This window comes from Seriola lalandi, unplaced genomic scaffold (genome assembly GCF_002814215.2).
Source record: "Seriola lalandi dorsalis isolate HSWRI2012SDOR001 ecotype SW California unplaced genomic scaffold, Sedor1 jcf7180002054686, whole genome shotgun sequence".
Classification (NCBI taxonomy): domain Eukaryota; kingdom Metazoa; phylum Chordata; class Actinopteri; order Carangiformes; family Carangidae; genus Seriola; species Seriola lalandi.
In genome coordinates this window covers 668,093-695,115 of record NW_019525239.1, presented here as the reverse complement: position 1 = coordinate 695,115, position 27,023 = coordinate 668,093, and the positions used below count along the sequence as shown (strand labels likewise).

The 27,023-nt window shown below is 41.8% G+C and overlaps 1 protein-coding gene across 1 annotated transcript; it reads left to right on the top strand.

Moving 5' to 3' along the window:
• Nucleotides 1–1,746: 1,746 nt before the first annotated feature.
• gna13b (guanine nucleotide binding protein (G protein), alpha 13b) lies at nucleotides 1,747–26,496 on the top strand. The gene is made up of 5 exons (XM_023422828.2): nucleotides 1,747–2,062; nucleotides 17,382–17,611; nucleotides 22,524–22,574; nucleotides 24,464–24,664; nucleotides 25,154–26,496. The coding sequence occupies exons 1-5, from the start codon at nucleotides 1,780–1,782 to the stop codon at nucleotides 25,523–25,525; spliced, it is 1,137 nt and encodes a 378-aa protein (XP_023278596.1). The 5' UTR covers nucleotides 1,747–1,779; the 3' UTR covers nucleotides 25,526–26,496.
• The last annotated feature ends 527 nt before the right edge of the window (nucleotides 26,497–27,023 follow it).

The following is a 27,023-nucleotide window of genomic DNA, read 5'->3' as shown; positions in this document are numbered from 1 at the left end:
GGATTGTAAAACAGGATTGGAAGGATGGATTTATCCACCAATCAGCTGTAGGAAACTTGTGCTCTTATCCCCCAGCAATTACAGAGAAAAGCCTTTGGGTGGTTCTTAAATTAACTTCTGTGAAGAGTCATGATTGACCCAGTGTCAGAGCTGGAACATGTAGTTTGGTTGGTCGTGTGTGAAGACTGGAGTGTGTCACAATCACCAAAGACTTTATGAGTTGTTTGATTAATTGATATAGAATACATTACAAGTGGGTAAAAAAAACAAATCAAAAAGAAAACACAATTATTAATTGTGCCATTCAATGCAATAGATCTACATTTTCGGAAATATGCTTATTCTCTTTCTTGCTGACATTGAGATGTTCAGAGTAAGAAACTAAACCGCTCTCATGTCTGTACTGTAAATGTGAAGCTATTGCCAGAGATTAACAAATTAAATCTATACAAAACTGAACTGTAAAAATGGCAAAGTTGCATTTTTTTGGATGGGGGGGTTATGTGTCAGGCTATTTCTTGGCTGGGTGCAGTAACTTCCTGGAGATTACAAGACCATAACACCTGAATGAGTCATTCTTGCATTTAAGTTTTTGGGTGGATTAAACAAACAAACAAAAAAATACAATAATGTCATACCTAGTGAGCTTCAGAGATGCTGCTAAGTGGATATTGCTATTATTACCCTTTGGACAGGATCAGGCTACTTGTTTCCCTTCTGTCTGCAGTGTTTATGCTAAGCTAAGCTAACTGGCTTTAGCTTCATATTAACTGTACGACTTGAGAGTGATGCAGGAAAGAGAGTAGCCTAATCATATTTCCCAAAATGTCAAACAATTCCTTTATTAATTTAAAAAAAATTCTTATTATGTATTATTATGAAAAATTAAATGGTTTGCAAATACAAATTTGTAAATGTCAAGAGATTAAGTAAAATTTTAATAAGATACTATGCAGCAAAATATTTTACCAAATAATTATTAACTGCAAGTCAGATAACAGGCCAGCACTCTAATTTACCATAGGTAAGGCTAAACGTTAGCTAGAGGCAGTGCAAACACCTGTCCAAGACTCCACACCTCCAACCACAACTGGATGTGTTTTGAACTATCTGCCCAACTGAGTCTGAAAAATGCTGAGCCAGATGATGCTACAGGAATCTGTGTGACCCGCCCAAACCTTGAAGCGTGGGCGCGCTTACGTACTTTATCACGAGCGTGTCTCGACCGCCACTCTAACTTATGCTCGATTCATGTTTATCGGAAAAACTGGACTTTTATTTTGGAGCAAAAAAACTAACCATTGTAACCATACATGTATCAGACAAAAAGAGGCTAATTTGAACCTCATTCAATTAAAGCTTTGTGTAGACCCTTGATATGTTAAACACACATCGTTTCTTCAAAAAAATGTTTAATTTAGTAATAAATAAACCACACATCAAATTTCCAGGAAGTGGTGATTGCTTTGGTTTTATGAAATTACAATTCGTTATTATATATGTTACAATTTGTTATTTGTGTTGCCAGAATTTAGTTTATTGGGAAAATGTACATATTTTGCTCTAAAACAAAGTTCCGGCGTAGCATTTCCCAGAATCTCGATGTTCAGCCTCAGCTCAGTATTTACGGACTGGATTTTGGTGTTTGAACTACACTGGTGAAAATTGTGACGAACGTTTTAGTACGGTGGATTCCTACAACACGCGAATGCAGCAGCGGGCAGGGGTGAGCTCAGCCCTCAAGTCCCCGCTGTCTGTATCGATGAAGTTGTTTCAAAGATGGCGGATTTCCTGCCGTCCCGCTCCGTTTTATCTGTATGTTTCCCTAACTGTCTCCTCACAAGCGGAGAGGCAGAACAATTGCGGAAATCTAAAGAGATAGATAAGTGTATTAATCGAGATAAGACTTACGTAAAAAGGTTAGTAAAGATACTATTACTTGGAGCAGGCGAAAGCGGCAAGTCCACTTTCCTCAAGCAGATGCGCATTATCCATGGGCAGGACTTCGATCAGAAGGCCAAAGAAGAATTCAGAGCTACGATTTTTAGTAATGTTATAAAAGGTAAGGCTACACCGAGTACCTCTTGTGTTTCATATGTTGAAGCAGGCTTGTTTTGACCACTGTACCAGTCCCCTACTTTATGGTGTAAAGAGTAATGAGTGGGAAGTTGGTAGCCATGTTAGCTGCAGCTGAACCGATGAGAGCACTTTTCTGTGTTCGACAAAGCTAGACTGGTTAGCTGGTTAAGCGACCCAGAAACGCCCATGTTATGTGTGTTTGTCTGAGTGAAGGAGAGGGGAGCGCTGGTAGTGTGGTCATTGTTTGTGTTTGTTCGGAGCTTCTCTGATATTTTTCCTTTCTTTATGTTGAGTCACAGAACGTACACAATGGTTTGACATTGTCCTGGTGCTCCTCATGGCCGCTGTTATCACCGAAACATGCCTCTTGGTCTTATACTGAGAGAACATGACACCAACATGTGCCTGTTTACTGTAAACTTACTTATCACACATGAGACTAGGGACAGCTCTCTCCAGCTGATTTACAGCATGACTGACCACTGTAAACCTTTTCTGAAAGTTGACACATTGATGAATTTAAGAACATCCTCGGTCCACCTGCTAAAAAAAAAAATTCTAGAAGAGCTACACATCATTTTACAAATGATCAATATCTGCCTCTGTTTGCTGTACAGTGCTTACAGGTGAACATTGGTCATCGAAAATTGACAGAATCACTTCTAAACTCGCAGCCTTGCTACAACTCTACAGTCCACATCAACATGCAGCTGTGTCATCTGCAAATAGAGTTCAGTAGTGAGCCAGTGAAGTTGTTGATTTCTTTGTGATTTACCCAAAACGGTTGACAGGTTGCATTCTGGGACAATAAGCTGTTGGTATTAAGCTCAGACACTCATGCTGTACAAGTAAAGTTCAGTGAATGAGATCTCTTGTAGGTGGGTGTCCCAGATTAGATGTGTTGTTTCACATTAGGTTGCGGGACACCCAGTGATTATGAATCTGATTGTACAGCCTGTTCAATATTGTTACGCCTCATTAGTTTCCCCCAACATTGAACTGTGTCACAGAATGACTGTTCACTAAATGCATGTTGTGTTGTTGTTGTTTTTTTGACATTGACTTTGAGACAACACTGGCCTGTCCTTCTTTTATGCTGCCAGCAACAGAACAAACAACATTGCTTATCTTTTTTTTTTTTTTGAATATGTGTGGTTTGTGCCTGCTGCTGTTCATCTGTCCACATCATGCTGTGAAACTGATTTTAAGTGGTTAAAAATGGTGTTACTCACAGCTTCCTGACAGTTCTCTTCACAGGAAAGCTTTTACTGTGAAAATCAACTGCAGGAAGTGTTGCTAACGTCTGTCTCTCATTTCTGTGTTTTTTCCGATGATAATCAGCTTCATTCTTTTAACCCCACATTTTAGACGGTTAAAGCCTCATATGAAAGAGTCCCCTGGGCTCAGTGGCCAATAACAATATGTAATCCACTCTCACCCACCTGAGCTGAATTGGTGAGATGTTGTTATTTGTTTGACACAATGTGAAGCAATGGAGCTGGATATATTGTCCAGTTATTTATTTGTCACAAAGAAATCCCCCTGCAAGCTGAGTGGCAAGCTAGCAGGTGAGTCTGTGGGTTTATTGTTATCTACGGTGTAGTACTCCCATACACTTCTCAGATGCTCTCAGGTCTCATGACTTTCTGCTCAGGACATCTTTGCTCACACGTGTCCTCCATTTTTGTGGAGCTGTACAGTGAAGCTATGGCATGAAACACAACAGCGAGCAAGAGAAAAGGTATGGGACGAGCAAGGGGAGATTGTCCACCAGTTATTTGATTGTGGTTGTTGACTTCGAAGGCTGTTAATATACCTGGGGGGCTGCCCAAGTAAAGAAACAATATAGTACATAAAAGAGAGCACCTTTATATTGTGACACAATATGTTGTTTATGTTATATAGAAAATTAATGATCGTGGTGTTTGAGGGCACAGTTGCTACAGTGTGTTTGTACATGACCATTGCCATCAAAGTTGTTGATGAAGAAAACCTTTTGTAAATATGTCTGTTTGTGGCACATGAGTTGGCATCATTCATCTCTGTAGTTCTGTCTGAGGGTACTTAGGGTACCATAGATATTATATTTATTATAGATATGGTTGCTTATCTTGCTGATGTTAATAAATGAATATTTTTATTTTTGTTTCAAAGCCATATTTAGCGTTAATGTTTTATTTCTAGACACATACTTTGAGTCAGCTGGACGTCTGTTGGTTGGAACATATTTAATGATCATTAAGTTTTTGATCCTGTGGAAACAGTGTCATCAATCACACGAATAGCTCCATCATAACGTATTGACCATATACTGAGCCACCCAAATACAAAAGTGGAAATAAACACTAACACAGCTGTCACTGATCACACAGTGGATGACCCTCGCGTGGTCGTGCTCTTTCCAGTTGTTGGGGTTAGCTGCTGCTGTTTCGGTTTGACTAGACTGGTTGTAGTGATTGAATGATAGTTGAGAACAGATAAAAATATGAACTCTACCAGGCTTCTTTAATTATCTTTACAAAACATAATGGATGACACTTAATATTTAGTCCACCTAAGACATTTTACTGTGATTTGCTTTTAGGTGGGTGGTGACTTTACACCTTATCTTCAAGATTTAGTAACAGTATACACTGCTGCTACTTTTGGTGTTAGTGTGACCTGTCTTCCCTTCTAAAGCTGTGTTCACATCAACAAGAGCACTGTGTAAAAAAACACAGCCCACTCACAGATTTAAATACAAGTTTAGTAACCTGGGTACTGAAAGCTTTCTGCAATTGTATGATTTCTCAAATCTCATTTGTTCTTTTTCATTTCAATCTTTTGAAACAAACAGGTTTTTTTGCCACACACACTCATCTGAGTTGCATGTGCTGCAGTAACTGAGTGGGCAGTAGAGGCTTCTGTGTGCGCAGTTGCCTTTCGACCCATGGGCTGCATATGACGCGTTCAAGCTACTGCTATACTATCCACATCCACAAGTATGCAAGGGTCTGCGTGTCTATGTGTACCCTTCAATTTGATGTTTCTGTGCTGACTTCTCCGCACACTCAATGTGGCCACTAATACAGAACGAAAGAGAATATAGCATAATGTAGGTTACAGATAAAGGTGTTTAATGATGATGAATTATAAAATACAATGATAGGACAGGTAACAGGACTTATAAGAATCTAAGACTAATAAGAGATAGAGATAATAGATAATAATAGGACTAATAATAAAGAGATTTATAGTAGTAATTGTATCTGTGTGTGTTGAGCAGGATGCCATGGGGCAGTAGCTGGTCTGCAGTGACAGCAGACTCTACAGCTCAGAGGGCGACAATAGGAGAGAGGAGCTCAGTGCATTACGGGAGGTCTTAAGTTCATGTAGACCGAAAAAATTGATAAAGTGGGCATGAATTATTTTCTCATAGAATAATTGTAGGCGAGGTGTAATGAAGAAAAACAAACATCAGTAACAATGTAGTGTGTAAATGGAAACATAGTTTATCTGGAAATTGAGGATTCAGGTGCAGCCTAGAGTAACTTTCAAGAGTTATTAAATCCTTTTGGTTTTTGATGGATTCGGGTCTGTTCTCCTCTCTGAAATGCTCAGGAACTGTTTGGTGGCACCATTAATATTCACGTGTGCATGTGCAAGACCTCACCTGCTGACTGTTTGCACTCTGAGGCCTTTTTGTCAGGCTGATCTCCCTGGTTGCCTGCCGAGGATAATTTGAATATAATAAATAACTGAAGGCATCGCAAGTTTGCACCAAAAATGAGCTACTGAGTCTTAATTGGGTGAAATTTATGTCAGTCTGGAGCCCTTGTCTGCTCTGGTCTGAGCTTAGAGCTGATTGGCTCTGTACAGTGTGAGATGAATAACAAGCCAACGACTTACCAGAGACAGAAGCCTCTATTTGTACCGTGTGTGTGTGTGTGTGTGCGTGTGCGTGTGCGTGTGCGTGTGCATGTGTGTGTGTGTGTGTGGAGGAGGGGGTTTACGTGTAAACTCCCTGTGAATAAGTGCAAACAGGGAAGTGTGATGTGAGGCTGGAAAGGTTTACTCAGCTTCAGTCAGGGGGAAGTAAATGACGCTTGACGTGGTTAAACTGAAAAGGAAACTGTTGGTGTCAGTATCATTTCAGTATAAAAGATAAGTCAGTCATTGGGGGCCTAAAATGGTGGGGAAGCAGGAGTGGAGAGGAGTAAATCATTAAAAATGAAAACTCTTGATTTGTTGCTGTGGCAAGATCATTGCCGTGGTAATTGTGTGTTGCTGATGAAACTATAACAAGTCTCTGTTCCACATATAAGCCTGTAAACACAAAGTTGAAAATTGAACTTGAGTGGTGTCTGTGTTTCCCACAGCTCTGAAATATACATGTGCTGGTAGCCGGTGAAAAGGGCCGGTAACCTGCTGCCACAAAAATGGTCTACTACATGTGACAAACATAAATAAATGTGACCTTTAACACAATATTTTGATTTATTGAATATTTCTATTAACTTCACACATTATATTTAACAGATCCAACCCCCCAACCCTCCCCTCCATCTACCCACATGGGAAATCAATGGGTACGCATCTGCACATTTCCACTTATATTTAGCCAGGACAACCTTGCTGCATGTGTAGCTGCCAACGCAGCATAGTTGCCGCTTTCTTTCAGAGATTTTGAAGCTAACTACCAAGTCAAAAAACAATACACAATAAGGAGAAAAGGTCTCTACACACTCCCCCTACCCACTCTCACTCCATTTGCGCGTTTGTGTGAAGGGTCCGCCACATTGAGTGTCGTTCCAAACTAATGACCTTTGAGGGAGTGGGTTATAAATCCCTCCAACACAGAATCTGCATCGATGTAGACTTACAAACCACCCTCCCGGACGAGTGCAGCATCGCTTTGTCAGGGATGGATGAAATGCCATATGCCTACAAATGTGAGTTCCATGTGTTTATTTCCAACGGGCAAGTCATAAATGACCTCAAACAAACATTTGATTATTGACTATTTTCACACACACATGACGAAATTACAGGTCACGTTGTATTTTGGAATGAACATGCCTCTGTGTACCCGAAAAAATGGGATGTTTTTTTATTTGACTTGATATTTGAAAATTAACCTGTTGAAAAAATAAGCATATAATAAGATTAAGACAGCAAACGAAAACATTTTGAATTGTGAATTTTTATATTCAATTAATAATTTTCCTTTCACAAGCTAGCTATGCTATGAATGTGTTAAGGGCCATGTCATTGCCCACACACCTACATCTTTGTTAATGCTGTGTATATGATCATCTTTTGGAGAAATATTAATTAATTTTTTTATTATTATTTTTTTGGGGGCTTTTTTATGCCTTTATTGGATAGTATGGTAGAGAGAGACAGGAAACGGGGAGGCAGAGAGAGGGGGAATGACATGCAGTAAAGGGCCGTCCGATGCGGGATTTGAACCGGGGCCGACTGCAGCGAGGACTGTAGGGGCGCCTGCTTAGACCACTACGCCACATGACACCCCTGGATAAATATTAATTTAATCACAATATTTTGGGTAACAATGAATTTCCTGTTTCCATCGGAGAAAGGTGAGGGCATCCCAAAGCACTTGCCCTCCCCCTTAATGAAGAGACCCTCCAAAGTGTGACTCCACAAGTAGTTAGACTCCGTCTCTGAGTGGGAGTGTGTAGGGACCAGATTGGAATTGGGCCAAGGAGTTGCTTTACCTGGTCCGTGCTTGTAAAATATCTGCTTCTGCGTCTTCTAATGTACATCTCTCTTCTAACGTCTCTCTCGCTCTCTCTCTATCTCTGTGTTTCTCTGCAGAGCATGTGCCATTGTCAGTAGACCAGTAGAGGGGTAGAGTGAGGAGAGATTAATCGGTCGCGGATGCTGTCATTCTCTCGGATGGATAAGAAAAAAAATACTTTGGCAGCCGTTAATATACTTGGGCGGCACATCTATGTGTGGGAAACACTGGGTGTGATCTGCAGTATATCCCGATATCCTGATTTTCCTGCCAGTTTTAAAATATTTTATTTATTTTTTGTTTCTGAATTGTATAAAATTCTAATGAGTCTATTGTGTTAATCCACTAGTTGTTTTTTAATAGGGCTGTCACTTCTTATTCAAAATTCAAACATTTGCTCAAACTTTAGGGGAAAAAGTTAGTTTTCAAGCTGCAACAACCAGTTCACACAACACAGTTTGAAGTCTGCTTTAAAATGTCCTTAGCAGCTTGACCTATGGCGTCCTTCTGACCTGCAGTGGAAACCCCTTATATACCATTTTTCCACCAAAAGTTTCAGGTATGAGCAGGTTTTTTAAACGCAGGTAAACCGTCTACTCAAAGTCAGTTGACCTCTTTTCCACTGCCAGTCGAGTTTGTCTTTCTGTTCAGGATGAGGACACTCACACAGCACAACACAATTCACTTGTCTCTTAGGGCTACCATAGAAACAAAACTTTGTGACACTTTAAGCCGATGATTGATTTTGTCCACCCCTGGGCATGATGACTAGCTTATCATTCTTCAGCCTTTCAACCTGGGCAGCAGCTCTTTCCTGTTCAGTTGCCCTTTAATTTCTTGTCAGAAGAAACAATACTCTCTTTGAAGCTTAAAGGTTGTGTCAGCCAATTCTCTGTGCATGCTTAACATCCATATTTACTCCATCATGTCCTAGGTGGCTTGAGAGCATTTGTCAGACCTTCTTGTCTGATTCACTCAAACTCGCCCATTCTTGTCTGCAGTCCCATTCATCCCTGCTTCAGGTTCATTATGTTGTTTTTCAACTGACTTTATTTTTGTTTCCATCTCCTTTCATCCCATTCTTGACTCTTCAGACTTATCGTGGGTGAATTCAAAGCTGGTTTTCGACTTCTGTATGTCTCTATTGACACCAGCTAGTCTTTAGTTAGTTCCACCCACAGCAAGTGATCCTGCTGCTGAGCTAATATCTCTTTGTAAAACTCTGCCCCTTTCTGATGGCCCTCAAAAATGTGTATTTAAATTGATATCAATTAGCATGCAACAAATAGTTGACTAATGGCTTGAACAAACGACTACAAGTCTTTGGTTGGGGACAGCACTACTGGTTTCACTATTTGACCAAATGAATCACTGAAGACAAACAAGCATCTGTCCATTCATTTTCCAAGTGTCTCCTCCCATCCAGGGTGTCAGGGAACGGAGGCCTATCCCAACATGCACTTGTCCAGAGGTCACCTGTCAATTTTTTTTTTACATTGTTTACATCCGTGACCAGAGACCCAGCATACAGCCTTGGTTCGATTGTTTACATCAGGGAGCAGCTGACGGCATTCTGCAATAGGGCGGTGTTTCCCGGAGAGAGACCTGACATTCCCAGTGAGCTGAGGAAGAGACGAGGAAGATGTGCTGGAACAGAGCGTGCTAGGATGAGACGGTTCTAGCCAGTTCTCCCCTCCATCATCACAAGGAACGTAAGATCTCTCCCCAATAAGATGGGTGAGCTAATGGTACTAACCTGGCATCAGAGGGAATACCGAGAGTGTAGCATCATGCTGTTCACGGAGACATGGCTGACCACGCTAACACCGCACACTAACGCAACGTTTGACAGTTTCCAGCTGTTGCCGGCGGACAGGACAACTGAGAGTGGTAAGAGGAAAGGAGGAGGGCTGGCAGTGTTTGTGAATGATAGATGGTGTTACCGGGCAGATCACTATTGAGGAGCAACTCTGCAATAAAGACATTGAGCTACTAACTGTTAGCATGAGGCCATTCTACCTGCTGAGGGAATTCTCACATGTTATCATAATAGCAGTGTACATTTCCCCCCTCTGCCAACACTGATGTGGCCTCCGATGTCCTCCACTCTGTCCAAAGCAGGCTGCAGACACAGCACCCTCATGCCTCTCTGGACTCCACTCTACCCACATTCACCCAGTATGTCACTTGCCCCAACAGAGACAATAAAACACTCTACCTACTCTATGCCAACTCAAAGGAGGAATACAACTCATCACCTCTCCCTCCCCTGGGAAGATCAGACCATAACCTGGTTCACCTCCTCCCTGTGTATGAACTTCTTGTATACAGGCAGCCAGCAGCCACTCGCACAGTCAAGAGATGGTCTGATGAGGCTGAAGAGGCTTTAAAGGACTGTTTTGATTCAACTTTGTGGGAAGTGCTTTGTGGTGACCACGGGGAGGATATTGACAGTCTGACACACTGCATTACGGACTACAAAACTGTGTTTTTTGAACATTAAACCCTGGATCACTCCCAACATCAAGGTCCTCCCCAAAAAAAAGAAGAAAGCTTTCAGGTTGGGAAATAAGGAGGAGCTGAAGGAAGTGCAGAGGGAGCTGAGGAGAACGATCAGGGAGGGAAAGAACAGCTACAGGAGGAGGACCGAGAAGCAGCTGCAGCTGAACAACATCAGCGGGGGAGGTCTGGAGGGGCTTTTGAACAATCTCAGGCTACAAGGAACCCAACTGCCAGCCTGCAGGGGCCAGGAGGTAGGCGAATGACCTGAATCTCTTCTTCAATAGATTTGATCAGTAATCTGCCCCTTCCCCCGTCCTGTCCCTCCTGCAGCAGCCATGACTGTCTGAGCCCCCTGTGGTCTGCCTCACACATCACCTAGGTCACAAGCACACACATTCACTACATCCCCTGTCCACTCCCCTTCCCCCTCATCCCCAACCTCAAGCACACAGTCAGGCAGCTCCAACCTGTCCCTCACAACAAGTCAGTTTAGGAGAGAACTCCGGAGGATAAAGGCAAAAAAAGGCTGCTGGTCCTGACGGCATCAGCTCACGGCTCCTCAAGTCCTTCACTGATCAACTGTGAAGGATAGAGGAGAACCATGTCCATCTTCGGCCCCTGGTGAGCCCATCGATGGACCCGCTTCAATGTGCTCATCAGCATGGCATTGGAGTGGATGACGCTGTCATCTACCTCCTGCAGCGATCCCTCTCCCACGTGGAAAAGGCTGGGAGCACTGTGAAAATCATGTTCTTTGATTTCTACAGTGCTTTCAACACCATCCAGCCCACGCTCCCGAGGGACAAGTTTGAGTGCACAGGAGTGGACCATCACCTCACCAAATGGATACTCGACTACCTCACCTTATGACCGCAGTATGTGAGTATCCAGGACTGAGAGAGAGTTGTCTGCAGTATAGGAGCCACACAGGAAACAGCTCTGGCTCCGTTCCTCTTCACCTTCTACACTGCAGACTTCTCCTACAAATCCACTAACTGCCACCTGCGAAAGTTCTCTGACGACTCTGCCAGGGAGTACAGAGAACTGACCCAGGACTTTGTGGACTGGTGCCAGCGGAACCGGCTCAAGATCAACACTCAGCAGACCAGAGAGCTGGTGGTGGACTTCTGTAAACGGAAACACGTTCCTCCTACCGAACATCCAGGGAATTGACATTGAGATAGTGGACTTGTTCACCTAAACAATAAACTTGACTTGACTGACAACACTTATGTACTGTGCAAAAAAGGACAGAGCAGGCTGTATCTGCTGTGGAGACTCAGGTCTTTTGGAGTGCAGGGGACACTCCTGAGGACCTTCTATGACTCTGTGGTGGCATCAGCCATCTTCTATGGTGTGGTCTGCTGGGGCAGCAGCATCTCAACTGCTGACAGGAAAAGGCTGAACAGACTGATCAAGAAGGATAGCTCCGTTCTGGGATTTCCCCTTGGCCCCAATGCTGCTGCTACTTTTTGTATTTTGTATCTTCTATATTTAGTATTTAATTGTACATATATTATTTTATTTTATTCTATTATATTATATTATATTATTATCTTTAAGTATTTGGTTCTTGTCATTTGGCAATCTGTTTTTTTTTTCTTTGTACTGTCTACTTTGCTGCTGTGACGCGGGAAATTTCCCCGCTGTGGGACTAATATCATCGTATCTTATCTTTTCTTAATTGCAGGTCCTTCAGGGCAGTCTCCAGCTCAGCTGACCTCCTCGGTTACTCAAACTGATACTGACAGTGTGTTAGCTGCTGTTGATCTGTGTTCAGATCCACATCAGTGGATTGATGGAGGAGGGGCCAGTGTGGGAGGGGGTCTACAAGAACTTGCTCAGATTTAAGATATTTGGCAGGTTAGGCCAAAGTCAGTCAACTATCATAGTAGCTTGTTTATAGAAGTTGGCTAATAACTTAACAGCCTTGCTAAGATGAACACATACCATCAGTGGATAGTCAGCTGCAGAAGATATTACATTACTGCAAGTTCATCCTTGTTTAATGGTGTTTTGCAGGGCTGCATGATATGAACAAAAAACAAAAACATATTGCAACTAATTTGGAAGATATTGTCATTTCAGTTGAAATGATAATTTTTACATTTAATTTTCACTGAAAAAACTCTAAAAATGATGATGATATAATTTTTGTTGAGTCTTGTACCAAACAAACATGTTTCCTTTATGTCTGGAGAATATGATGATGGGACGTCTCTGTAACATATGACACATTTTAGCTTTATCAAGAAAATTACAGCCCCTGTGAATTGGATATTGCACTTGGCCATATTGGGATTTCGAATATATTTTAATTATTCAGTTATAATTGTGCAGCCTTGGTTTTTTTGATAAATTAGACTATTTTGCATTTTACTCACAGAGGTTTAATTATAGTAACGAGCATAGTTGCTTTCAACTGGAGCAGTGTTGTATTCTCCTCCATGGCATCTCTGTGTGCTTGGAGGAGCTGAGCCCCCCAGGAAAAAAAGGGGAAAAAAGACTAGCATTACAAATTTATCACATTTGCACACTATAATTTTTCAATCATGCAAGTGAAATGTTGCATTGTACTGCTCTGTATGCTGTTATTGTTTAAAGGGCTTGAGCTGCTGTGCTTTCAAAGGATGGTATCAGTAAGCTTGGAGAACAGATTGCTTCCGCACCACATGGGTCTGCCTCAGCAGCATGTTGTCTGCTGTCCTCTTCCTCCTCTCCCACATCTCTCCCTTCATTAGCTACAGCTGCCACAGCAGCACTGGTTGTAGCCTGAAAATATTGGAAAAATTAATTGGATAGCTAATCAAACTAGTCGGGACTGTTCAGCTTTCCCAAGTATGTTCTGCAAGTTTCCAGGTACTATATTTTGGTAACAGGTTGTCCTAATGTGGTCGCGTTCACTCTGAGAACGAGCAGGAGAGAGTGTGGAGTTTGCTCAGTACTGTATTCAGCCAAAATTCATCACATCAGTCAGCAGTAAGAATCTTTACAGTTGAATAGTTATTCATATCATATCAGTAAATCAGGCAGATCCAGTCTCAGATCTGAATCAGGAGCTATAGTGTTGGAAATCAGGTGAGCCGAAGTCAGTATTTGTGCTGCTATGTCTATATTTATTTTACTGTGTCTACTGAGCATCTTTGACACAATCATTTCCTTCAGGATGAATTCAGTTTTATCTTTTCTCATTGTCATAGCTACATGTTGTGGGCTGCCACTCAAAACTGATGAACAGCAACCATTAAAGGGTTCACTGAAATAAACTAATTAAATACTACATTGAGATTGAAAAACCCTTATTTCAAAAGCCCATAGATAATTATTAGACTGTTTCAGTGTTGCATAAATCAATATATTCCTGTCCTTTATCAGGGCCACAGGTTATCTAATGTTTCAAAATTCTTCCAGTTCCTGTGTATCTTATACACACTGTATGTTTAATGTTAAATATGTGCTCTTTAAAAAAGAAGCTGCATTAATGTTACTTCTCTTAAATTTTAATCTCTTTTTTTTTTTCATTTCGAGGCACCAATGACCACCTGGTTTGCATTGGCGTCCTGTTATCTGTCCAAACCATGAAAGACAAAAGAGTTTGACTGTGTTTGTGTTGTTTCCAGTCCAGAGCAGAGACAGGATAGTGCATGAAAGCTGCATCTCAGCACAGGAAGATATGTAGACAGAATCAACACACTCACCCTTGTGCTGTCAGCACACACACACACACACACACACACACACACACACACACACCCTGCAGACAGCTGGATTAACCTGTGTGTTGAGGACAGGAACAGAGCTTGTGTGAAGGGGTGAAGCAGAGTTCACAGAGCTGGAACATGGACTGGCAACATTAGCAGGCTGTGCTTAACCAGACCGAGGTTTTGTTGGTGGTTACATCCCTGTTTATCCAAAGTCATATAAAACTAAGGACTAAAACTAATCCTAACCCTAAACATTTGTGTGAAATTTTGTCATAATTGCTGTGAAGACTTGAATAATGGCTAAAAAGTGTTTTCTTGACATTTGACCACCAGAATCTAATCAGTTCATCCTTGAGTCCAAGTGAATGTTTGTGCCAAATTTGACACCGCGTTCCTGAGATATCGAGTTCACGAGAATGGGATGGATAGAAAACCTAAAAACAATATGTCTTCGGCTCTGACTGTCACCCGCGTGGAGGCATAAAAACACAGTTTGGATGTGTGTGTGAATGAGTGACTGTAGCTTGTAGTGTGAAGCACTCTGAGTGGTGGATAACACAAGAAAAGGGCTGTGTCAGTGCAGTCTGTTTACCATTCAGCACATTTGTGATGCACACATTTCATATATTATCATTTAAATGGTTTTCTCTTTGTAAGCAAAAGTATTTGTTGTTCATTCAGCACATCAGGACTGAAAAGTTGAAACTGCATTTAGACTATGAGATTAAATTTAACTCCAAAAATAAAATAGTCTCACTACATCTACTAACTACCCTACGCTGTTTGACAGACAGTGTAGTAACGTAGAAACAGACACAGATAGAGCCGTTTGTGTCTTGATGAAGGATCATCTCATGGGGTATTGTGTAAGAATGGTGTAAAGCAGCCTGACGGTGTCCACTAAAGCTGCAGTGATTAGTCGATAAATTGATTAGTTATTGTTTTTAAGCCAAAAGGCCAAAGAAGTACTGATGACATCACTTTAAACTTCATTTGTATGGGGTTTGGATCGTTGGTCACACAGAAGACAGTGTCTGAAGATGTCTCCTTTGGTTGTTGTGAATCACAATAGATATTTTTCACTGTCTTTTGACATTATACAAACAAAATTAATAATAACAGATATTATTGAATCCTGTGATAAATTCTACCTTCATTAAGTTTTTTTAATGTTCAGTTTTTGTTGAAACAGTTTTAAAAGAGGTGTTGGTTCAACTCTATGGTCTTTGTGGAGACTTCAGTTGGTGGACAGATGAGAACAGCTATCATGTTCAGAGATGTTGGCAGTGATGCACAGTGTTGTTATTGCTGTTTCATTGTGGACAGAGATCTGAACGAAAACATTAGTGTGTGGACAGTCTTTTTACATGTAGCTGGATTAGTATGGTTGTAGTGTTAACTAAACTCATGCAGGTCAGAATAGCTTCAAATCAAATTATAGATAGGATTATTCATGTTTGTCTGTAGTGTCTTGATTTACAGGTTTTGTCATTTATCTGTAGAAAATAATGTCAAAAAATGAAATTAAATGCCCATTTAGCACCTGCGCTACTGGTCTTTTTTTTATCTGTAACACAACACATAACCAGCATTTTTATTCATTCCATTCTGTATATGTATATTAAAATCCAATAGAAAATTCCCATTATCTCAAAAGGTGACTAGTTAGCATCTCTATTTAGCTTTACTAACCTCAGCTCCTCCGAGGTCACCATCCTCCTTTCTCTTCCTAACCAACCAGTTTAATAGTCTCATCTGAAAATTGAAATATAATTTAACTATCAAGATGTATGTGTACAGGACAAATCTGAGTTTAGTCTAAGCTTGTACCTGACGTAAGGTAGTAATATCATTGCAGCCAAGTCAAGTAACTTGTGAAGCACCCTTTGCTGTGCTGTGATTACTAACAGGATCTTAACACTGACACATCAGGTAGTAATGACAAGCAGCTGATTAACGTGACTTCCTCTTTTCCAGCAGTTGGGGAAACAACCTACAACTTTTCTTGGTCTTGAAGCTGCAGCATTTATTAACTGCCACACCAACATTAACTGCCCATACTTTACATTTACCGCCAACAACTGACAACTCACCGCTAACCCTTTCCTGTGCTTCGCTCACATTCACCACTTCACTGTCACTTTTCTGCCGCTCGCTTGTTACACACTGCCCTATTCTAATATAACGTTGGGTGTTGTTGTGCTCACACAGTGTGTGAGTGAAAATCATTAATAGCCTGTTGATATTAATGATTGAGTGACATTTTAGCACCGGCAGCGCTCATAATCTAGCAGTAGGTGGTGAATATAGCTGAAACGCTGGTGTTTGTGCAGTCGTCACCATTGTTTTTATTCTGACTGAATTTAATTGGCTGTGATATTTGTACTTGGCTTTTCAGCAACTGCTGCTTTGTTTTACATTCATCAGTGTCTCTATAACCACCACATACAATGAATGTTCACAATACTCTGTGTTGCTGATTTGCACTGTTGTAAGTGTTGTGATCTATTTGTTTATTTCAAATATGAATTTGTTTGTTCATTAATTAACTCACTGTTTGTGTATGTATTAATTTTCTGTATTCTGTTTTTAAATCTCTTGTTACATGAGCTGTTACATGACAGTTGAGCTCTATTGTTTGGAAACCTCAGTGTTGGGTCAGGGGCAAGAGAAGATTGAGAAACACTGGAGTAATCCTGTAATAAGCAGCTTTAGCCTTTGGTTTGGAGCATGTATGGTGGGCCTCTGTGCATGGTTTTAACTGTGTATGTGATGCTGATGCCCATTGATGTGCAAGAATTGTGTCGATAGCTGGTCATTTCCTCTCTCTCGGGGATGACAGACATGCTGCAGGCAGTTAACAACTGAACTTTCAGATTAGAATACTTTTATATAGCACCTTATGAATAAATAACGTTTCTGTCCAAACAAATACTCCATGTTAACTAAGCCACAAGTGTGATTGGTCGAGACACAGTTTGTAAAGAGAAGACAGCATTGTGGGTAGAGAACAGCGGCGAGGGGACAGACATCTGAAAGAAGCTTCAAAGCGGTGGAAAGAAAGGAATCACAACTTCCGGTCAAGACCTTCAGAATAAAATCAGAGCAGAAACAGGATGCAGAGATTTGTGAGTTGGGCCTTTTAGGTTGAGTGACCATGTTTGATGATTCTAAAGATTGATCTCTTGGCCATATAGCCCACCCCTACTCTCATGTAAATCCACCACCGTCAGGACACCACTGAATCAACAGAGTTAAAGACAGAATTCGAATCCACATCTAGGATGCAACGTTGGCTGTAATGGATCATCTAGAACAAGAACAAAATCCTGATGTGTGTTTCTCCCCTTCAGGTATCCGAGTGTTGGTGGATGCTCGTGAGAAACTACACATCCCATGGGGCAACCTTTCCAATCAGCGGCACGGAGACACCATGATGGCATTTGACACCCGGTCAGCGATGGCGCATGGTCACGGCATGGTGGAGGCCAAAGTTTTTCAGCACTACCTGCCATCCATCTGCGCCCTGTGGGCCGACCAGGGCATCCAGAACGCCTATGACCGCCGCAGGGAGTTCCAGCTGGTGAGTTATGGGGTTCCATATCCAAATTCCAGACCAAACATCCTTATATGGTTGTCCTTGTGTATCTGGTACAATCTTTGACACTGTACACAGGGACAGAGGTGAATCTGTGGTGTCCACGGACGAGGACAAATTTTGGATCTGTTGAACCTAGAGCTGCTGGATTATGGCAAAAATCATAATCACAATTATTTTGATCAATATCGAGATCAAAATTGTTAAACATTATTTCTCATTGACTGTGGAAACGGCACACGTTTATTGAACTTTAAAAAAACCTTTTTCTTTTTAACAGTGGACTTTCTTCAACTTTAAATACAATTCAATGGAAAAACAAATAAAAGAATAAATAAAAAAAATTGATTATTATTATTTATTTAATAAAAATTATATAATATCTAAATATATATAATTAAATATATAATATAAAAATCCATACAAATAAATTGGATCAAAATAAATAAGATCAACTACAATACATCAACCCTGGCGGCACCTTTTTGATAGTGAAGCCAATATCAAGCACTACCAAATAAGAAAAAACATAAAATAAAGAAACAGATTTCAAAACAAAAAGCATTGTGGTTATTTATTTTTTCCGGTTATACACAATATAAGTTAGTTATCTGAGCGTCTGACTATATATAGAAAGTCTCTGAATTGGCAAACTGTTCAAGATGACGCACTCGTACGTACGTACTACTACTACGTACGTGGATGAAATAAGTTGCGAAACAGAATGTGACACAATAAGCGTTTTATCTCGATTATCTTGTTCTCATTGAGTCAAAATCGTAATTCAAAATAAAATTTGATTAATCACCCAGATCTAGTTTAACCAGATCTTTGACTCATGTATCAAGTTTTCAACCCCTGTGCTTAGTGTTTGCCCTGTGTTGCCAATTTGACATCCATGAGACTGCAGGAAGTCCAGTGATCACTGTGGAGTAGGTTGAGGGAGCTGTGAGTGGACAGATGAACATTGACAGTAGAAGATAAAGGCCCCTTCTCACAGTGGACTGAGCTGAGCTGCAGCTGCTGAGTGCACACAGATGGACACAGATCAGCTAATGAGGGGTTGCTTCTCTCTGTCCCTCTGCCTCCCCACGCCCTTCCTTCCTCCCAGTCTCCCTCTGCTCTCCACAAGCTGAACTTGTGGTCTGACAGTGTCTCGCTTACAGGAAAATGATCTGTAAGTGTCCTGCAGAGATTGGCTCACCCTTCATCTGTTTGGAGCAGCTAATTATCAGGTTCAAAGAGCAGAGTGTGTGTCAGTCTTTTCTAATGTTACTCTGCTGTTACACGTATTATCATTATGATGTTGTAGTTTCTAAGCTTTCTGCCAGCCTGCCAATTCACCTACTGATTTCCCTTTGAATTAAAACAAGTCATATTAGTATAGTCTGTAGAAGGAATCCATTTGATGTTACCGAAGTCACCATGGTTTCCTCCCCAACACAACTGTTAGCATCTGCCAGCATGCATTCACATTAGGGTAGTCATTAGTGTTGTTCAGAATTAACAGTTTAACCGTTAATTTAATAGTTTAAAATATCCTAGGATGTCAGAACCATTTGCGTGGGGCTCACAGGTAACAGACTGCGCACTAGACTAACCCTACAACAGGTCCAGATGTTGCTATGCCTGAATAAAAACCAAAATCCGAGCTGTCCACTGCTTAGGACTTAGGTCAGCCTGGACTGTTTACTTTTTTGAGGTCTTTAAATTTGACTGCAAGTTTCCATTTTTTAAACCTGTTGTTTCTGATTATTAATCAGCTGAGAGAGGAGGAAGGGGGAAGAGGAGGAGATTTTTGATGTCGTGCTCTGGGGGATTCAGTGTGTATTTTCTTTTATATATATTTATCATTATCTCTCCAGCCACTGCGGGTCAAAGCCACTCACTCTTTGCTTTTGAGAACATTTTGGAAGATGAATAAAAAGTGATGTTAAAATCATGTAAATGTCAGCTTTATTACACTCGTTAATACACTCCTAAAGACTTGGTACTCTCGCCTTGACCCCTCTCTCACTACTACCTACTGTCAGTCCTGACACATTCACTTTTTTCCCATATTAGAAGAACTAATTATATCTGCACTCTGCACTGTTTCACCTGTCCTCACAATTCTCCTCCTTGCGAACTCTCTTTTTAAATTAATCTGTGATTTGAGATTTTTCTGGAAAAAAAAACATACACTCTGGGATGTAACGTTAATTTAGGGATACTTTTCAAGAAGCTGGGTGTGCTTGGATGTAAAAGAGATAATACTCACCTGTTTGAAGAGCTGCAAAATCAGGTCGCCGTCTCCTTCCGCAGGCAGAAACATAGAACGCCACTACATTGCCGTGGTGGCGTACAGCCGCAATTGCAGTTACAAACCCAAATCCACCGAGTACCGAGAAAAAAAGTAGGCCTACTAGAATTTTATCGGGCGGTGGAGGCGGCACAAATTTTGACGGAGGTGGCCACCTCGCAATTCTGTACGCTGGAAAAACCCTGCATGAATGAATGTGGGTGAAAGAGTTTGGACGGATTAGGATCCAGAGGACAAGTGGTGGGACGAAGTTTGGAGATGTCTTCCTCAGTGAGAGTGAGAAATGCAGTAAGTGAGACAGACTTAATCAGAGGAGCTTTATTGCGGTTTATTGAATTCTGCGAGTTGTCTGCTAATGGATCTTGTCTAACAGTAAAGAACGATGAAGGCCATGAAGTCATCAGCTGGGAGACGTGGCTGGTGGAGGAGGCTTTTGAAATTCCAAAATAATTTCCAAGTGTCTGTAGCAGAGCTGATTTTGTGATAGTAAGGCAGAAGTGGAGCGGAGTGTATCTCTAGCATCATTCACCGTTACTGACAAGACTGCAATGCATTGGAAACTGAGAAGGGACACAGAAATAGAAGCTCATGTAATGAGGTAAATAAGAGGCTGGTCTGTCTTGCATTTCCTCGGGATTACATCCGACTGTTAGCCAGCTTTGTGAGTAGGAGGGCTGCAGACCTGTGTTAGATCAAATTGGCTCAAGCATGAGAGAAAGTCATCCCATGGTTTGTGTCAATAAGTGCACTTTCTATTTAACATGACCAACAGTTTAAACACACAGTTTAGACAGAGTGTATGAACAGGTAAACATGCCTTCTTGCACATCTTGCATTTGGATTTGCTTTTTCGCTTCAATTGCTTAAAAATGTTCATACATTTCAACCAGATTTTATTTAATCACTTTGAGAAAAAATTTAATGGGGTGTCATTCCAGTTTGCTCCAGCAGCACTACACCTATGATCATGTGACAAGATGCAGGAGAAGGGTGGTCACGTGAGACTAACATGGTTACAGCTCCACACATCCACAGGACACTGTAAAAGACATATATTAAAAGATCAATCTCTGGATTTTATGAATCAATACCGGAATATTGAAATGAAGATGAATTTGAATCAGAGACATTTTTTTCAATCCAGCCATAGTAAATTTCCATTGGTTGTGAATATTAAAGCCCGACCCACCTCCTGGCTCAGATGTCGGAGCAGTATGGGAGGAAGCATGACCCGAGAATGTGCAGCAGTGTGGGCTAGAATGTCAATATGTTACTGCATAGAGAAGACAAGAATGAAATAAACTTTATTGACAGCAGACCAACTGAGAAAGATGTCAGAGTGAGTGAGGACTGCTGGGAAGTCAGGAGATTATTAATATGATGTTGCCTTTCTTTTATTCTTTATGGAAGTCAGGTTTCTGCTTATGTTTCTGTTTGTTTCGAATGACAGAAATGCTATGGAGAGTTTAAATGATGGTAAGAAGGCAAGATCGGAACAGCTGACGCTTTAGTTATTTACCTGGGAAGCTGCCTGTCAGTTACTTTCTTCATTTAAACAATGGTGTAAAAAACATCAGTAGTGATCAAACAGAGATAAATGTCATTTCACAATGACATTTTCCAGAGTCCAGGGTGATGTCTTCAGATGTGTGTTTTGGTCCTGAACCTAAAGAGAGTCATTTCAGCAGATCTGATCGGGGCTGCATGTAGCTTTAAACCAGGACCAGGTCTACCTGCCGTCAGGCTTGGTTTAGTGTACTGTTACTGCTGTTTGTTTTCTCACTCTGTGGTGGTGAGTGGGTGCTATCATGAAAAAGTGATGTTAATGTGACCCACTTCCATATTGATATATACGGGACTCATGGTTTTTCCTGCATAGAGAATTGCGAGGCGGCCGCCTCTGTCAAATTTCCTGCCGCCTCTGCTTCCCGATAAAATTCTAGTAGGCCTACTTGTTTTCTCGGCACTTGGTGGATTTGACGTTTGTATCATAATCCGTGCATCAGGCAGAGCCAATCCGAAATTACCAAGGAAGAAGAATACGAACGCGCTGGATTTTCTGCCTGCGGAGGGAGGAGCCGACCTGATTTTGCCGCTCTTCAAACAGGTGAATAGTTGCCACCCTTTTTCACATAAAAGGTGGCAACCCTACAGATGAATATTATCTCTTTTACATTCAAGCACACCCAGCTTCTTGAAGAGTCTCCGTAAATTAACGTTAAATCCCATCGTTTATGGGGTTTTTGGTTTTTTGGGGTTTTTTTTGCATAAATATCTTATTTTAAAAAGAGGAGATTCGCGAGGACAGGTGAAACAGTGCAGACATCATTAGTTCTTTTAATACGGTAAAAAAAAAAAAGTTAATTGATGTTACTGATGATACGGTTAATTTGTCAGGACTGAGAGAAGGCGTAGTTCTCTGCCACAAGTGGAAGGTGGCGGTGGAGGAGAGGATCAGAGCGCGAGAGGACCACCCCTGCCTAATTTTCGGCAAGATAAAACCCTGAGGGAGTTTGAGTCATGTGACATATTACAGTGGAGATTCAGCTCAAAGTTTGTCTTACGAAATGACTATCTCTCTTCTCTTTCTCTCAGGGGGAGTCGGTCAAGTATTTCCTGGACAATTTGGAAAAGCTCGGACAGTCGGTAAGTCCTGCCCACTCTGCAAAGGCTCCACGAATCATAGACCCCCAGCAGGCAGGGTGCGTGCGGAAGATGGGTGTGAGCACTTAGCTAGTCTGTTGAAAAGAGAAGTGAAACTGTTGCCTTCCTGTCCCCAGTCATGTCTCCACATTGGGTTTTTCCAGTGTGCATGCACTATTTCTCCATGTAGCTGCCAACACAGCTCACTCACAGCGCCCACCAACAGACAGATTATAGTTGTGAGTATTATTCTGTTCTAACACTGGTAACAACTAAACATTTATTTGACTTTTTGGTTTTACAAATTTAGGGCCAAAAGTCCCAGATGTATAAAACAGTTCATCCTGAATTAGAGACAGGAAATGACACGTTAAAGACTGCGAATAGCTTCACTGAGCCATTTAGAAACAATTGAAGATGTGGTCATGGGACATTCTAAAGGCCCATGACAAGTGACTAAAAGTCAATGACAAGATATGGGCGCTAAGCAAAGGTTTCCCTGTTCACTCAGCATTATCCCCCACCCAGCTTCCTCTTGGTCTATCAGTGCCCCTTCTAAGAAATGAGGAAAATTATTCTGAACAGAAGAAGTAGTCAGTGAATCTCTGCTACAAGTCCGCTACAGGTATCTGGTTAATTCCTTTCTTACAAACTCTTTAATGACTTGGATGGACTGTGCCTGAAACCTGGTAAAAACTTTCTGGCACCATAGAATCTATAGGAACAGATGTTGTTAAACCTGTATTAGAACAAGTGAGAAACGCCAGCTCTTGTATCGTAGACAGTTTCCCCAGGCCGAGCAAAGTGCTTTCACACCCAACCTTTCTCTTGTAGTTCAAACAAACCCTGACACGTTCAGTTTGGTTCGTTGAAGTTGTTGTGAATGCTGTTGGTTGTCACACCAAACAACCAGACTAAGTGGTTTGTGTTGTGAAAGGAAACCAGATCAACCACAGAATTTCTTTTTACTATTTTTATAATAACTATTAGTTTGTTTTCTCTTGTTTATGTGTTTTATTTATGTGTGTGTGTATTTTAAAGTCTAGATATGTCTGTAAATATGAAGATGTATGGAGATACATAGTACGATATATGATAGTAGTAATACCAAATACTTGTGTCTAGGTTGGGGTGAGGGTTAGGTCCAAAATTTGTGTCAAGATGTCTAAATACCAAGAAATGTATCAGTGACATCAACTTACACAATTAAGAATTAGAAAATAGAATTTGGTTCAGTGATCTGAACAGGTGACGTAAGTATATAAATTGAGATCATCTGGTAGCCATGGTAATACAATCTGCATCAACACGGGCATGCAGGGATTTTCCCTCATACACCAGGAAGTGCGAAGGGGTTTTATGCAGTCCTGCATTATAATGTGAGCGAAACAGTAACTCAGCTCCCATAATGTTAAGATATTAAGATTAAGATCCGGTTTCCAGCTGCTCCTGTTCTGATTCATTAGCTCCAGCCACGGTCAGGACTAATAATTCTCATAATGAATTTTTTTACACACTTCACCAAAACCATCCACTGAATGACTCACCTGTTGGTGTGTGTGTCTTCCTGATTACACCTCATGTTTTTGCAGGAAGTCAGTGTGAACATGAAATGGACCAGAACTAAAGGCCAAAATAAATCTGTTTTTCTCTCTGGGCCAAATGAACTGATCTGATACACAGCGTCAGACTCTGGGACCATCTTCTTATATATGTAGTGCCACGCCAGTTTTTGTTGTACAATTGGAGCAAACACTGAGCTGCTGACTTGAAATGCTGCTGAAATGAAAGACTTTCAAATGAATCAACACAGCTTCAACACTGATATTGGATATGTAAGTTTTGATATAAACTATAAAATTGTGTCTATAAATGTAATAACTCGCTTGCAGGACTACCTCCCCAGCCAACAGGACATCCTCCTGGCCAGAAAACCGACTAAGGGCATCCACGAGTATGACTTTGAGATTAAGAATGTGCCCTTTAAGATGGTGGATGTGGGTGGTCAGCGCTCTGAGAGGCGGCGCTGGTTCGAATGCTTCGACTCTGTCACTTCCATCCTCTTCCTTGTCTCCTCCTCTGAATACGACCAGGTGAGTCATCTGGAAGCAACACAGTGAGAACACACAAACACTGGACATTGAACTCCTGAAGGTGGCTGAGTTGACAGGGTATTCCACTCAAACAGACCAGGGGTCAGTTGCACAAATCAGTGTGTCATACTAAGTTTTCTACTTACTATGACACTTAATGTTTAATTTTTCCTTAGCTGAGGGACTTAAGGGTGATGCACACAATTTCTTAAAAGGTTTCTTTACTTAAGGAAAAATTTGAGGTATTTGCAGCAGTGAAAGAGATTTTACAGCAGTAAAATTCTACTGTTTCCATGGTTTCATGGCTGCCATTAGAACTTTTTTTGTTTTGAGCGGAACTTCACCACGGGACAAAGGCTACAGTCCATTTCTCTATGTCCCTGCCTTGTGTTGCTGTTTGTGTTTCCACTGCATCTGAAAACCACACCAGACAGAGATTGTCATAATGACGTTTGACCCCAGCACACGTCTGTATTCTACCTCCTCCAGGTGCTGATGGAGGACCGGGTGACCAACCGGCTTAGTGAGTCCCTCAACATCTTTGAGACCATCGTCAACAACCGGGTCTTCAGCAACGTCTCCATTATCCTGTTCCTGAACAAGACGGACCTGCTGGAGGAGAAGGTGAAGCAGGTGTCCATCAAAGACTACTTCCCCGAGTTCTCGGGCGACCCCACAAGCCTGGCGGACGTCCAGCGCTTCCTGGTGGAGTGCTTTCGCAAAAAGCGCCGTGAGCAGCAGCAGAAACCGCTGTACCACCACTTCACCACGGCCATCAACACTGAGAACATCCGGCTGGTGTTCCGCGACGTCAAGGACACCATCCTCCACGACAACCTCAAGCAGCTGATGCTGCAGTGAGGGGACTGGCTGGAGAGGAGGAGGAGGAGGGATGGGTGGAGGCAGATGGAAAGTGGCTGTCAAGGTGCCTTTTTCCTTACCCTCCCCGCCACCACCAGCCCGTCAGGGGAGCAGGCAGTGACACTTTTGAACTTTGACTGTGTATTAAAGCCAGCACTACTACCAGCCCCCCGCCCCCCACCCCCCCACGCTTGCTCTCTGCCTTAATGAGCTTGTTCACTGTGACTTATAATAGCTGCCTGTGGCTCAGAGCCCCCACCCCTTCAGACCACTGTAAATGACCCCAGCCCCCACTCTCTGCCCCCCGTCCACATTCTGTGGTGCCCCCCTCGACATCCTTTATTGTGTATCTTCCCTATGTGTTGCTCTTATTCACATTCACACACTGTCCTTTTCTCTATGCTGCTCTGACCACTATTGATAGGGATGGGGAGGAGGAGGGGCTTGTTTTAAATTGGTGTAGCTGACTAGCTGTGAAAGCCACCTGCAGGCGCCAGCGAGATCAGGAGCTCAGCGACTGTTGCCAGGTGTTTGGGGGAGGGGCTGGTGAGGAAGCACACAAACAAATAGACCACTTGTAAAATAAAAGACTGTGCGACCAGGCAAGTGCAGGGCTGAAAGCGACACGTCGTATTTTGCTTTTTCTCAGGGCACATTGTGAACCACTTCTCTGACCTGATGCCTCTGCCCTTCAACAAGTCACATGACAGATGTTAGTGGGTCTTTTCTCTCTGTGTGTCATCAGAACTAAAGCAGAGCTCTGGCTGTCTTCAACCTGGAGCACATTTTACCCTCAGGGTCTTCATGACCACATTTTCTCCTGGTATTAACTTGTGATTTGTATGTAGCTGTATAATGTCATCTGACCCACACACCTTTGCATTTACACTTGCTATTAATAAGTTATGTTGTTATCTCAATTCTTTTGATTCATTTTTTTCAAGCAGAAATACAAATATGATGTTTTTTCAGATGTGGGAATTGGTTGTTTCCTTGACTTACACTTTAGTAAGTTGAATAATTCGCAGTCCTAATTGAATCTAGAACACGCAGCACCCACATAACTTGGAACCAAAGACCTGCTGGGTCAGAGCATCTAGGAGCCCAAAACAAACATCCTGGACCGTATCCAGATATGGCCAGCACATCTGGTAGCGTGTTCTCTATGTGCATTTCCAACTGTGTTAATTAGTTTGTCCATATTCAGATACAGATCACATGGTAATATCAGGGTCACTGTGTCTGTGGTGTGCTTCCATTTCTATCCTGCTTGCCTTGCTACTGCTGCTCTGTTTTACAGTTTGGCTGGTGGACACACACACATCAACCCCACAATCATCTGTAATGAGAACATAAACATGAACCTGAATGCTTTGGCAGCAGCTGCTTGTCTGTCAATGGTATGAATGAATAGTAAGCAGTGTGGTCATAGTGAAGTGAAACCGAGCAGATGTCCCGTGTGTCAGCTGTAGTGCAGAGCAGCACTGAGGCAAGCAAC

What these genes read in the sequence shown, in the direction of transcription:
- gna13b (XM_023422828.2), top strand. Translation starts at nt 1,780, where the DNA reads ATGGCGGATTTCCTGCCGTCCCGCTCCGTTTTATCTGTATGTTTCCCT. An exon ending in GCCGCAGGGAGTTCCAGCTG is followed by an intron (nt 17,612 to 22,523) that starts GTGAGTTATGGG and finishes TCTTTCTCTCAG; the next exon opens with GGGGAGTCGGTCAAGTATTT. An exon ending in TGGAAAAGCTCGGACAGTCG is followed by an intron (nt 22,575 to 24,463) that starts GTAAGTCCTGCC and finishes ACTCGCTTGCAG; the next exon opens with GACTACCTCCCCAGCCAACA.